This window comes from Dromiciops gliroides, chromosome 1 (genome assembly GCF_019393635.1).
Source record: "Dromiciops gliroides isolate mDroGli1 chromosome 1, mDroGli1.pri, whole genome shotgun sequence".
Lineage (NCBI taxonomy): Eukaryota > Metazoa > Chordata > Mammalia > Microbiotheria > Microbiotheriidae > Dromiciops > Dromiciops gliroides.
The window spans coordinates 763,187,289-763,200,755 of NC_057861.1; the positions used below are offsets into that span (position 1 = coordinate 763,187,289).

The 13,467-nt window shown below is 55.5% G+C and overlaps 1 protein-coding gene across 2 annotated transcripts in view; it reads right to left on the minus strand.

Annotated features, from left to right (window-relative positions):
* Nucleotides 1–244: 244 nt before the first annotated feature.
* LOC122743722 (programmed cell death 6 interacting protein) overlaps nt 245–13,467 on the minus strand; it is a 39,651-nt gene continuing 26,428 nt past the window's right edge. The window contains exons 10-19 of one of the 2 annotated variants that reach the window (XM_043988854.1): nt 11,938–12,115; nt 9,958–10,069; nt 8,944–9,113; nt 7,216–7,464; nt 6,229–6,363; nt 5,398–5,492; nt 4,246–4,369; nt 3,792–3,991; nt 3,437–3,638; nt 245–2,233 (exon numbers count right to left, since the gene is read on the minus strand). In XM_043988854.1, the coding sequence (XP_043844789.1) occupies nt 3,464–3,638; nt 3,792–3,991; nt 4,246–4,369; nt 5,398–5,492; nt 6,229–6,363; nt 7,216–7,464; nt 8,944–9,113; nt 9,958–10,069; nt 11,938–12,115 (1,438 nt within the window). In that variant the 3' untranslated portion in view covers nt 245–2,233; nt 3,437–3,463. Of the gene's footprint in view, nt 2,234–3,072; nt 3,639–3,791; nt 3,992–4,245; nt 4,370–5,397; nt 5,493–6,228; nt 6,364–7,215; nt 7,465–8,943; nt 9,114–9,957; nt 10,070–11,937; nt 12,116–13,467 lie in introns of those variants that run through there. The other variant, XM_043988845.1, reaches the window with a different exon arrangement.

The window sequence follows — 13,467 nt, forward strand, 5'->3', positions numbered from 1 at the left end:
GAAACTTGACACTTACTAGCTGTGTGACCCTGGGCAAATCACTTAACCCTCACTACCCTGCCTCCCCCCCAAAAGAATGTGAGCTCCCTGCCCACCCATGCTTAGCCCAGTGCCTGGCACACAGTCAATTCTTGATAGATGCTTGAGGATTGACTAAGACCTATATCACTGAAGGATGAACAAAGAGAAAATGCTTCCAAGTCAACATAAAATAAGAATTCATCATACAAATAAGAATCTCTCATCTTTTATTTTTAGGGTACAGTCATTAGAACATTTTTATTTCTTTATAATCTCCCTAAAAGAAAGATACACAATAAAAATATAATCCAACATCCAACAATTGTTTATAATCAGAAAGGAATCTGAGGTCCCTGCTGTGGTAAGAAAGGATTGTTTTTTAAAAATATAAATTTCAAGCAGCAACAAAGCCTGAACATTCTTTTTCTTTAAAAATAGAATTCTTTTTCCATTCATCAACATGTAAGCCTCATCTCTCCCTGCTTTATCTGACCCCAAACTAAAGGTTCCTTCCTAGGTAGCAACAGTGTCTGGGATTGTGCTTCCCTTCATTTGCATCTTGTAATACATTAACTGTATTTTAATACCAACGAGACATCACAAATAATGAGCTTGGTCTTAAAATATTCTTACCTTGGAAGAGTCATTAAAAAATATTTTAAGACACACTAGACACAGTATAAGGAGAAACTCTGCCCCTTTCGCTACAAGAACAGAGATTAGTGAACTGATGAGTCTAATAAGGTGGAGTGGGGTTTGGGGGAAGTGGGGAGAACATGCCTGGGGATTCCTCTCAACTGATGGCAGCTGTGATCCAACACCAGAGACAATGGCAGAATGGGCAAAACCACTTAAGGCACAAAGGCAACTAACAGAAGTCTTAGAAATTACCCATGACTTGTCCAAACACTGGGGAAGTACAGAATGTAGGGTGCCCCCCCTCCTAGAAGAGAAAGGGCTAACTAAGAGGTACAGTGGTGAGAGAGCTGGGCCTGGAGTCTGGAAAATCCCAGTTCAAATCTGACCTTAGACCCTGACTGTCTGGAGAAGGAAAGGCCAGCCAGTGTTCCAGGGTCTCTGCCAAGACCTCCTTCTCACAGATCACAGGAGGCCCTCACTTCACACAATGACTTAGTCAAAGTCACTCAGAAGAATGGCAAGGCCAGTCAGGACTCAACCCTGGACCTGCCTCCAGGCCCTCGGCCCTTTCCTTTTCTTCCCTAATCAAACAAGTCTGGGGAGGGCAAACAATGGCTTGACTGGATTCGCTCTGCCAGAGGAGCCTTATTCGGGAGTCTCCAGCTGATAAGGGTCCCTAATTAATGGAATTCCTCGTAGGTGCCACTAGTATTCTTGCTAAGACAGCCTTCTCTCCACTGCCATGAGCTCAGGGAACGTCACACTGAAGAGCAGGTGGCTTTAATTGGGCAGATGCTGCTCACCCCAGACTGTGGGCAGGCCCTAAGCTCAACCCGGCCCTCCTGAACACAAGGGGAGGTCTTGGAGGGAGATGGGCCATCACCTCTTGCCAGGTGGTTTTTAAGAATCCCCTTCTGAGGCAGCTAGGTGGTACAGTGGATAAAGCACCGACCCTGGATTCAGGAGTGCCTGAGTTCAAATCCGGCCTCAGACACTTGACACTTACTAGCTGTGTGACCCTGGGCAAGTCACTTAACCCCAATTGCCTCATTAAAAAAAAAAATTGTTGTAAAAAAAAAAAAAGAATTCCCTTCCTTTTCAGGAAAACTGAGGTACCCATTAGCCTTCTGAGACCTTCTTGGGGGTGAAGGGGGAGAGCCAAAGGAATGGTTGAACTCTCTTCCAGTCCCTTTCCCACCTGTCATTCACTCTCTAACTCCCTGAGACTTGGCCTGGCCCAAGAGAATGTTCCAGCAAAGGAACAACTCGGCAGGGTCCCGGTATTTAGTCCCACTTCCCGGAGTAAGAGCCACGCCCCACTTTGCTGATGCCAGATGAAGAGAAGCTAAGACTTAAGACCTTTCTGCCCAGGCACAGGCCAACCTCAAGAGGATTTCTCAATCCCACACAATCCAAGGCTATTTACAATGACAGGGCATTTTCCCACACTTCCCAGTCAGTCAATAGAAACAATATTTGAGCACTTCAGCCCCTTGACCAAAAAGAGATTAGGTGGCACCATCACAGCAAACGAACACAAAGTACATTTGTGGGTTTTCCAGTAAAATCCATCCTGCAAAGAGGAATGAACATGACAGTGTATTAGCAAATCCAATGAAGCAGCTGCGGCTGGCCAGAGCCCCTTGCTCCTAGCCCGCAGCACTTCCAAGCCCCGCTCTCTGGAGCACTAGGGCTCTTTCCTGTTGAGCCTGCTGCCTAGCCACCTGCCCCAGAGACAGGAGGTGCTCACATTCCCTACTTCCCAGGCTCCCTGCACCCTTAAGTCCCATCTCACAGGAGGGGACAATGAAAGCTCTTATACAGCAAGAAAAAAGGAGTCAAAGGAAATAACTAAATGTTTAAAAAGCAATTCCTTTGTATTTAAAAGTCCTGTCAAAGAAAGGAATGCTTTTCAATAGGTCACAGAAAACTCCAAATGAAAAAGAGTTGAGCAAAGAGGGTATTTTGGTCAAAATTCTACTGGTAATCATTTCTCTTCTACACAGACTTGGGGGCAAGGACTTATCCCATCTGCTTCTCTCTGGGACTCTGCTGCCATGACCTCAACACTCGGGACGGCTAAATGCTCAATTCTAACTCTGCTGATATTCTATCCCAATGGTCTGGGACCACACACACACACACACACACACACACACACACACACACACACACTCTCTCTCTCTCTCTCTCTCTCTCTCTCTCTCTGCTGCCATGACCTCAACACTCGGGACGGCTAAATGCTCAATTCTAACTCTGCTGATATTCTATCCCAATGGTCTGGGACCACACACACACACACACACACACTCGTAGTGGACCCCAACCCTAGCAGGGCCAATGTGGGGCCCACAGAACAACAAGGTCAGGAATAACAGCATGGGGAGAATTAATGACAAAGCATGATAAAAACCCAGTTAAGTCATTTATTTTGACGTTCTAAGATTTACAAGGCTCTGATGATTTCACAAAATAGCATATTGAAAACTAAATCAAAAATGCAAACCCAAAGGAGACCCTCATATCCCTGGGGAATGTTAGCATTCACACCTCTCCTCTCCTCTGCCCAGCTCAGGCCCTGGCATCCGCCCTTCCCTAGAGAAGGTGGCTGGACTACCTCTGGTTCCAATTTCTGTTCTCACTCCACCCCCAACAAACTGCCAATCAGTTCTCGCCTCTGTGCCGTGCTGTGGATGGGGCCAAAGGACTGCCTCGGATACAGTACAGACATATGGGAGCTAACATGTAGAAGACTTATTGCGCATTTTCCCCTAACCTTAAGCCGAGCTTCCTCTCAGACGCACTACTGCTGGGGGTAGTGAGGCTGCTGGGGAGCCTGAGGGAACGGGTAGTGAGGCTGCTGAGGTCCAGGGTAGGGCGCTTGTCCGGGGTTCTGCGGGTACACAGCAGGATAAGGCAGGGTGTACTGGCCGTACATGTAAGGGTTATAGCCCATCGGCATTGGCATCTGGCAATACCTGTGGAAGACAAAGGGCACGGCTGAGCGGCCGGTGCTCCTCCCTCGCTCAGAGCACAAGAGGCTGATGATGCCATTCATTTACCCCCACCCGAAGCCCAGGTGGGCATCGTGCCGCCCCTCAGCCACACTGCCAGCATGCTGAGAACATTACCCTGGGTATCCTGGATAAGTGGGGTACGGTGGTCCCTGGGCCTGAGATGGGGCCAAACTGGGGGCTGTGCCAGACGCGGGGACCCCAGGGGTCGGGGATGGAGTTGGAGCAGGAGGCGAGGATACGGCAGATGCAGATGCAGTGCGACTGGCCGAGATCACCGGAGGCGGAGGCCGGGCTGGGGGCTGGGGCTTAGAAGGCTGTAAGAAATCCCAAATGACTCATCAGTGAACACAACCAAGATCAGGCAGAAGTCTCCCTTCCAGCCCCGTGGATGCCCCGGCTGGTGTCCTGGCCCCCTGGGACAGCCCGTCTGTGGAAGCCGACAGACCCTCCGCAGAATGTTGTTTCGAAATGCACAAAACCACACAGGATCATAAGGCAAAGAGCCGTGCAGAAACAGAGATCGGTCATCGGGCCCAGGCTGGCTGCCCTTCAGGAGTTTATCACTCACCAGCATGGTCCTGGGCGCTGGCGTAGGAGGGGGTGCGTTTCCCCCGACCGAAGGAGAGGTCTGATAGGCAGGGGCCGGGAGAGACGGGGCACTGGGCTCCCGGGCGATGCTCTGTTGCAAGTCCCTTTCAAAGAAGAAAAGATCAGACACTGAAAGAGGTGACACGCTGCCTGGACAGCCATCTGTCCTTTCATGAACACAATATCCTAGCATTTTCATTTCCACCTGGGTCTAATGGCCTAAAATGAGAAGCGTGCCAGGGTCTTTCCCACAAATCTACAGTAGTCCAACAGAGACCCTCCCTTGTGAGGACCCACCCCAGCTCATCACTGCCTGAATAAAGACTTGCAGATGACGGCCGGCCAGCTACAACCTGGAAGCCACTCTAAGAGGATGGTAAATGGCAAGATGACTTCTGTTAAGCCAAGCAGAAGCCAAAGGTTACAGATTAACAGCAATGCATCTAAAAATGATCTGGAGGTCTCAGTGGGCAGCCAGCTGCAGCCAAAAGAGTCTGAAGTCATGGGAGGTAGAACAAAGAGGTACAGCACCCAGGCTGAGGATAGGGCAGGCCATCCCACTGTCCTCTGCCAAGGGCCAATCACAGCTATCCCAGCAGGTGGGTTACAAGGATGGTGAAGGGGAGGGGGAGGGTGGTAACATGAAAAAGACTCATGAGGGGGGCAGCTAGGTGGCACAGTGGATAAAGCACCAGCCCTGGATTCAGGAAGACCTGAGTTCAAATCCAGCTTCAGTCACTTGACACTTACTAGCTGTGTGACCGTGGGCAAGTCACTTAACCCTCATTGCCCCAGAAAAAAAAGACTCATGACGGCAAAGCCAAGAACAGCTCCGGGGATCCTACCAAGAGGTCGAGGATGGAAGCAAAGCCTCCCTCCCTGGCCGTCAGAGCCGTCCCCAAGTGGAAGGGGGCTGCCTCCAGAGGTGGGAGCAAGAGTGGAGACCGGCCCTCCTCCTACAAAGCTTCCCACAGGGGCACGGGGAGAGGAGGGGGTGTCAGCATGGGCGCGGCCACTTGTTTCTGCCCCCAGGGCCAAGCAGAATAGCACCCCCAGGGCCGCACATGTGCACACCCGCACACTCACGCAAACACACATGTGCACTCATGCCCGCCATCTCAGGGCCACCTACTTGAGGAGCTCATCCCGCTCCGTCTTTCGGGCAAACACGATGTCACTGCATTTGTTCTGAAACTTCACCAGGATCTCCGTCAGCTCATTATAAAACTAGGAGCAGAAGGCAGAGAGGACAGGTTAACCCAGCTGCCCCCCACGTTTCTGAGGGTGGAAGTGGCCACACCCTGGGTCCCACGGACAGTCCGCTCCTCTCCAGGACAGAAGGCCCAGCTGCCCCCTTGCTGAGGACCAGACGCTTGACCCTGTGACCTTGGTGGGCCAGGTGAGCTTGCCCGCCCGAGGCCACGGAAGCCCAGGGGTCCTGAGGCTGTGCCAGCTCTTCTCCTGTTGCACCAGAGGCTGGCAGATGGGGAGCTCTCACCTCCGCTCACATCCTAGATCCAAAGCCAGAGAGTCTCAAAGACCCCAGTGGGAATCAAGCCCCCTCTGAGCCCCCTGCTTTCCCAGCCAGACAGGTCGCCTGTCCAGCTGTGGGCATCACCAAGAGAAACCTTGGGAAGGCCACCTGTCCTACGAAGGGACCTGGGACAAGAGGGTTGAGGCCTGACCTTTTCTTGGCCTCCGGATGAAAAAAAAGCAGGAAGCCACAAGAAGGGGCCAGGACCCCAACCCAAGATGGAATAAGCCACAGGCCAAGGTCTCCAAGGGAGGCCTGAACGACCCTTATTCAGGTCCAGGCTGACCTAGGCCTCTGAGGGCCCCACATGAAGCCTTTTTAGAGTGTCAGGAAGACTCACCCGCCCCAAGGCCCCCCAGCCGCTCTAAGGCTCCCCAGCCGCCCCCAAGGCCCCCCAGCCGGCCCCAAGGCCCCCCCAGCTGCCCCCACCTTTGTGCCTTCTTTCAAATTGGCCACGAGCTCCACGAAGTTGTCGTAGGCCGCTGCCAGGTTCTTCAGGACCTCTTCTCGAAGGTTGGCTTCGTTGTTGGACTGTTTCATCTTGGAAAATTCCTGGTGTGAGACCTGGCCCCAAAACACAAGGATTGGACGTCTCTTCAGGTGCACAGAAAAGGCCAAGGTCGCTGGCTCTCAGCCGTGCGCAGGCTCCCTCCTGGATCCTCTGAGCACGTGGTACAGCCTCTGTCACACCCACCCAGGGACTGAGCAGGGGCAGGTTCCCAAACACCTCTGAGCCTCAGCATCCTCGTGGGCCAAACAGGGAGAAGAGCCCCCCAGGAGCCCTGCCTCCCACCCGCAGCAAGGCCCAGGGCAGAGCCCCACACAACAAATGGGGCCCAGCGCCCACCAAGAAAGACAACCCCCCCCTCACCGAGGCCAGGCTGCCCCCCTAACATGGCGTGTCAAACTACATCACCACCAAACAGGTGCCTCCGGAAGCACGCATGCCGGCAAAGGTGGCTTTGCGTCTCTTTTACACAATAAGACCTGACCTCCCAACCCACGCAGAGCTCCTCAGACACCAGTCAGCACCCTGTCCGTCTCTGCAGGACACACTGACCATCCAAAGCAGCTCCGAGCTTCTCCCTTGCATCTTTTTCTCTGGGGCACAGTCCCCCCAAGCCTACAGCCAACTGAAAACCCTTCCCTGGTCCGGGGAACTGCCGCTGCCTCGCATGTGGAAGGGGAAAGTTCTCTTCATTTGGTTTCACCACCACCCAGAGAACATCATCGCTGCGTTCCCACCACAGGGGGCCCAGAGCCAGGCCTGGGCTTCCTGCGTCCCTCCTTTTCCACATGAGTGCGGTGTGCCGCGGGCTCTCAGCTGGCTTTCTAGTTCCCGGTCACTCAGCAGTAATGGGCTCGGCGGCCCCACCAGGAGGCCCGGGCAGGGGGCTCAGCCCCACACAAACCCACCTGGATGCTCTTCAGAAGTTCCTCCTGCTTCTTCAGGGACTCCTGCACTTTGCCCGTGAGGCCCCCATAGATGCGATCCAGTTCTGTGACAGAGAGGGCTTCTTCATTGATTGCGCCATCTTGCGCCAGCGCACACAGAAACTTGCTTCTCATGTCAAAGGTCACGGACTTGAGGTCCTTTTCCAGATGTTCACGCTCCTTCTTCACTTCGTCCAGGCTGGCCAGCAGGGATTTCAGCACATTCACCACCTGACAGAGACAGAGAGTTCACAGGCGTCCCACAGGGCAGAGGGGCTGTGAGGGAAAGGAAGGGGATCCGAAAAGAAAGCCGGCGCCCCCGGGGACGTTCGGCCCGGGGCGACGAGTGAAGTTTAAGGGAAGGCCGAGAAAGGCGCCTGCCTTGGTCCCGGCCTCTGGCCAACAGAAATGAGCACGCTCTCCCCTCCTGCCGATTGTCCCGCAGAGCCCACTACTTCAGACCTCCCTCTCTCATCTCCCTGGGTGTTGGGGGCCTTAGACAGGAGCTCTGACACCTGGAGAGCCTGAAGACAGCCCTCTCCCCTCCCTGACAGCTGCACGTCTCTAACCTCTGCCCCTAAGAAAATCCCCGATGATGAGCAATGACCCCAAATTCTTCACACACACCCCCCCCACACCAGGAGCTTCATTTCACATGGGAAGCATGGGCACGCACACCTTTTTGTTGGACCACAGAGGCTCTGATGTGGAGCCTGAGCATCCCAAACCTCGGGTCTGACTGAGAACAAGTGTCCAAAGCCAAGATGCTTCGGGACGAGCTCTCCCAAGAGCCCGGCCCGGACAAGACTTGCCCCACTGAGGACAGGGCAGCCAGGAAGAATCCTCTGAGAGCTCTGCCACGACAGGCCTCCTTTTCTGGGCATAATCAAGAGGGGTCTTCAGCCTGTGCTCTCACTACCAGACATGTGGCTGACAGGGCGGCAGCAAAGGTCCCGCAGACGCCAACAATGGTGCCTACCTACTACGTATCAGGTCAGGCCACTGGCTGACCTCTCTGGCAGGGCCAGAACTCTCGATATGCCTGGGCTACATCTCTGGTCAGTCGACACCAGCACTGATCAAGCTGCGACTGCGTGGCGGGCCCTTTTCTAAGAGCTGGGAATACAAAGGAAGGCCCTCCAGAAGATCCCCCAAGTCTGTGGAGTGCTGGGCCCAGCTGGAGCCATGAAGTCCCGAGATCAAATACAGCCCCAGGCCCTTGGAAGCTGAGTGACCCTGGCCAACAGGGTGATAACAGCACTGACCTCCCAGTGAGATTCCATTTGTGAAGAGCCAAGCACTAGCTATGATTAGAAGGATCAATGGAGGCGACAGAGGATGGGGGCCCCCAAAGAGAGCCTGGCTGGCCTGGAGGGAGCAAGGAGGCCGCAGCCCTGGGACCTCAGAGGTCCAAGAGGAGGATGGACAGGTGGCCATCGGGCATGATCCCAGGTTCAGGGCAGAGGCTGGACTGAGGGACGAGAGTCCCGCCCCACCCCCCACCGCCCACCAAGAAGACACAAGACATGGAGGGGAATGTGAGAAGAGGAGGGGGGGGCTCATTCCTCACAGGTGGGCCGTGGCCCTGCAGACTGCCCTCCTCCCTCCACACCCTGATCCCCCAGAGATGGGAGAGCAGGGCCTGTCTCTGGGCACACAGCCCTGACCCAGGGGTGGCTCCCTCCTGACCCAGCGCCAAGCCCATCTCACCTCGCTGCCCTGCATTGTCTTGGCCGGGTTGGCAGAGGGGATGGCCGCATTCAGCTCAGGTTCAGGCTTACACAGCAGGGCGATGGTGTCCCGGCGAGACTGATAGCGCTCCCTGACTTGTCCATCAGCCTGGACAGCCTTGTCCAGCACTGCCTGAAAGTTGGCTCCCTCTGAGGAGAGGAAGAAAGAACCATGTTCCCAGAATCCCAAGTCCCATCTTGGGCGCCCTCGACTCCACTCCTAGAGGTTGTGGGGACCAGGGGGATGGAGGAACCTGAGGAGCAAAAAGGGGAGAACTGGACTTTGGAGGGTGCAGGGGTCAGGCTCGGCCACTGGAGTAAATGCAGCTGCTAAAAGTTGTTCTCTGATAACTGCTGTGCTGACTTTTTAGTGAGGACGCCTACTGGAAGGAAAAACTGAATGGACCAAGGGGGACACCCATCAACACCCAGCATATACAGTCTGACCCATCCAACAAGATTTGGACACGGGGGCAGCTAGGGGGTGCAGTGGATCAAGCACCGGCCCTGGGTTCAGGAGGACCTGAGTTCAAATTCAGCCTCAGACACTTGACACTTACTAGCTGTGTGACCCTGGGCAAGTCACTGAACCCTCATTGCCTCTCAAAAAAAAAAAAGGAAAAGAAAAAAAAAGATTTGGACCCAGCCTGCACCTACCCCTGAAGCCTCTTCTCTCAACATCCAAGTTGGGGAACAATGCCCATGAATGCTCAGGTCCAACCTCAGTCTTCTCCCGCGCCCCCAAACCCTCCAACTGTCAGGAACATGGCCCTCAGTGCCACAAGTACACAGCCCGTATGTCCAGTTTTCAGGGGCAACACCACCTTCCCCTGTGGCTTTTCTAACCCACTGCAGACATGTGGCACCTCAGCGTCCCTTAGGGCACCAGCTCCACACGAGGGTTTCCCAGACGACCCAAAGCAGGGCCCCCTTCCCCCCCCGCTCTGACCCGACGGGGAGGGGGGACCCTGAGTGGGACCCAGAGACAAGTCACCTGCCCTCAGCGGCTTGTAGAGCTCGTTGGATGGCGTTCTTTGCCAACGCTCCTTGAATTTCGCTTTCAACTCATTATCAGTCGCTTCCTCTTCGTTCAACAACCTCAATGACTAGAGAGAAAACAAGCTCTGTCATGTTCTAGCCCAGGAGAGCGCCTAGCGCACTTCCATTGGACCACCCTCCCAGAGATGCCCAAGACCAAGCTCTAGGCCACCTTTCAGGAGGCGCCCGAGAAGAGGAACCCAAAGAAAATGGGCTCCTCCTCTTTCTCCTCCAACGCCGCCGCGTGCCACCCAGGGTAGCCCTGGCCACCCTTCCTGTCGCTGCTCCCACGGCAGCCATGCCCCTGAGGCGGGCCTTCACCCTCCCTCCTCCAACTCCAGAGGCTCCCAATCCCCTGCAGCCCTAAAGGGCTTGGCCTCCCTTCCTGCCTCCTCCTCTGCAGAAACGGGGGCCGGGCCACACCCTCTTTCTTGAACCCAAACTCCTCTTCTGCAGTGTCCTTTCCTGGTCCCCTTCACCCTGGATGGAAGCTGGGGTGCTGTTTCCCCCCTCCAACCACAAACTCCACAAGAGTTGGGACCTGGCTTCACCCCGTCCTTAGCACACGCAGCCCAGTCGAGGCTTAGCAGATGCTTGTTGACTGAGGCTCAGAGGCCAGGTGACTTGCCTAGGGTCACACTGCCAGGCAGGGGCTTCTGGACTGTGTGTCAGACCCTCCAGCCCCTCTTCGGCTGATTCCCGGAACATAAGCCTCAGCCCCTGTCACAGTGACCCCCTGTCACAGTGACCCCCTACCCAGAGGCCCCCGGAGAGCCAGGCTTCCTGAACTCCTCTCTCTCCTCTGCCTCCCCACCCTCCCAGCCCCTTCCCCTTCTCAGTGCTCACAACTCCCCATCAATCATTAAACAGATGGGAATTGTTCAAAGGGACCATTCTGGCCAAGGCCCAGGCGAACCTGTGGCCAAGTGTGTGGGTTATGGGAGTGACTGCTGTCCTAAGTCTGGAGTCTGCGCTGGCCCCAGGGCACCAGGGACCTCGAGCTGGCACTCCCCTCTGAGTGGCACGATGGCAGTGCGCCTGGGCAAGGCCTGAAAACAGACTGGGAGGAGGGGGGCGGGGCTCTCTAGGGAAGAAAGTTAGGGTGCTGATCAAGACCTAGCTGGCAGGCTCACCCAAAAGGACAGGACAGACTCGCCCACTAGCCCAGTCCAAAAAGACATCCCATGAAAAGTTCAGGTGGCAACACTTCGAAAGCTCACAAACTCCAGAGATCAACCCAAAAAGAGCCCTGACTAGACCAAGGTCCTTGGGGGGGGGGGGGGGGGCGGCAGCTGTTAGGCAGGCTCAAGCCCACGTCTCAGCTCATCCATAGCCTGGAAAGGAGGCTGCCATCGCCGCCCCCCCGCCCCCCCCACCAGAATCCAGCTTCCAAAGGAGGTCTAGAGGCAGGCCCACGGAGCCATGAAGGTGGCAGTAATGTGGCAGACAAGGAATTTAGGGACTCCAAGGCTTCTTGTCAGGAGAGCCTGCAGGCAGGTGGGCAAGGGCAGAAAGAGAAGTGCCCGTCTTTGGCACTGGAGCCTGCAGCCCAATCTGGGGTGCCATGGTCTCAGACCAGCCAGACTGCACAGGGGAGGGCAGCCAGGGTGGGAAAGGGCCTCCAGGGCATAGCCTACAAGCTGGGGGGGGGGGGGCAGGGGGCACTAACTCCCTGGATAATGGGAGAGGCAGAATTCAGAGCACGTGGCTGGTGACAAGGACTCCCCATCTTTGGAGGGCCTCAAGCAGGGCCTGGGCCCAATGTGGGGGAAGGGCTTAGGGAGCTGGGGGGTGAAAGCCTGCAATTCTATCATCCTTTCCACCTCAGAGGTGAGTGGTGAAGGGGCTCACGTCCTCCCAGCTTCAGACCCTCGCTGCCTCCCGACGCCTCATCCTCATGTCCCAGAAGGTCTTGAGCACCAGGGTCTCAACTCACCTCATCGAGGATTTCTCGATTTCTCTGCAGCAGTTCAGGCAGATCTTGGATCAACTGGTCAACCGTGTGGATCCCTCCCTGCTCAATCACAGAGGCAGATTTCCCTAGAATAGACTGAGGAACGGTGTCCCCAGATATGTCTTCGATTGCCGCAGGCAGATTGAGGGACGCCAAGACCCTACAGAAAGGGATTTGGAATTACACCCAGAGCAAGGGCTTATGATGAGGCCCTCACGACTTCCACGTAAAGCCAAAACAATGTGAGTCTAGGAACCAAAAGCACAGGCTCTGCCACGAGTTGCCTGGGCCCCTGGACAAAGCTGGCCTCACACAAGCTCAGCCATGTAGGCACTGACTCAGACGAGGACGGGACAGAACAAAGGGAAGCCAGCAAAGGAAGCAAAGTCCGGAAGCATTTACAGGTCACATGCCCTGAATCAGCCCCAAACTGTTGCTGCTGCACACCGTGAGCACCACCCACTGCCTCAGGGACACTGCTGCTGGCCTCCCCAGGCGAGACAAACTGGGCCCACAGAGCACAAGGAATCTCCTGCCAGTCCTGGTCACCCGAGGGTTCTACTCCGATGCTAGGAGCCAGCACAAACCCTCAGTCCCTCTTTGCCCAGGCCAGGCACACACACTACCTGCAGCCAGCAGGGCGGGCCACGTGCCTCCTCAGGGAGGGATCAGCCCAGGGAGCATCAACTATCACTGTGTCACAACTGGGCCTCACGGGCCAGACACAGCAGAGCTCCTGGCACTCGCCCAGCAGCAACAAAGCAGACCAAGTCAGGCCAGGCACAAAGTGCCCTGGTCTCTCCTCAGCCCTGTGCAATCACAACTGGCTCTGCCAGCTGCAGCAACCCTGAGGAACGCTCCCAGGGAGCAGGCAGGCCCCTGTGCTGGAGGCCAGGGGACAAGGCCCTGCAATCACCAAGTCTAATGAAACCTAAGGCCTCTGCTTGGAAGGGCCCGAGAGCCAAGCTCGAAGACTGGCACAGGCAGAGTGGAGGGACAGCACCCAGGCACGATGGTGGGGAAGGGCCAGCCAGAGGAACAGAGGCCGAGATGAGACCCAGTCACAGGCGGATGGAGGCAAGATGTGGAGAAGGGAAGCCAACGACAAGGCTGCAAAGCTGGCTGACTGGAGGGAAGGTTTGGGAAAGGGATGGGCTGGAGAAGAAAGAACGAGACCTTTGTGGTAAAAGTCTGTGCGAGGCCCAAAAGGAAATGTCTGGGGGCAGCTGAAAGGGGTGAGGGGAAGCTCAGGAAAGACAGATGTTAAAGTCTTCTGTGGAGAGGTGCCACTACACCCACAGGAACAACACCGTCACCAAGTGAGATCAGGGAGCACAGGACGGAGCCCTATAGGGCGGGATATGGGTGCCAAACCAACCAGAAGTCAGAGAGGCAGGAGACCAAGAGAGGAGCGAGTACCTAGGAGGAGGCGGCTCTATCCATGGAGGACCACAATGAGAAAGACTGGGGAAAGACCACCAAGGGAACACGGTAATTTTGGAAAAGGTCCAC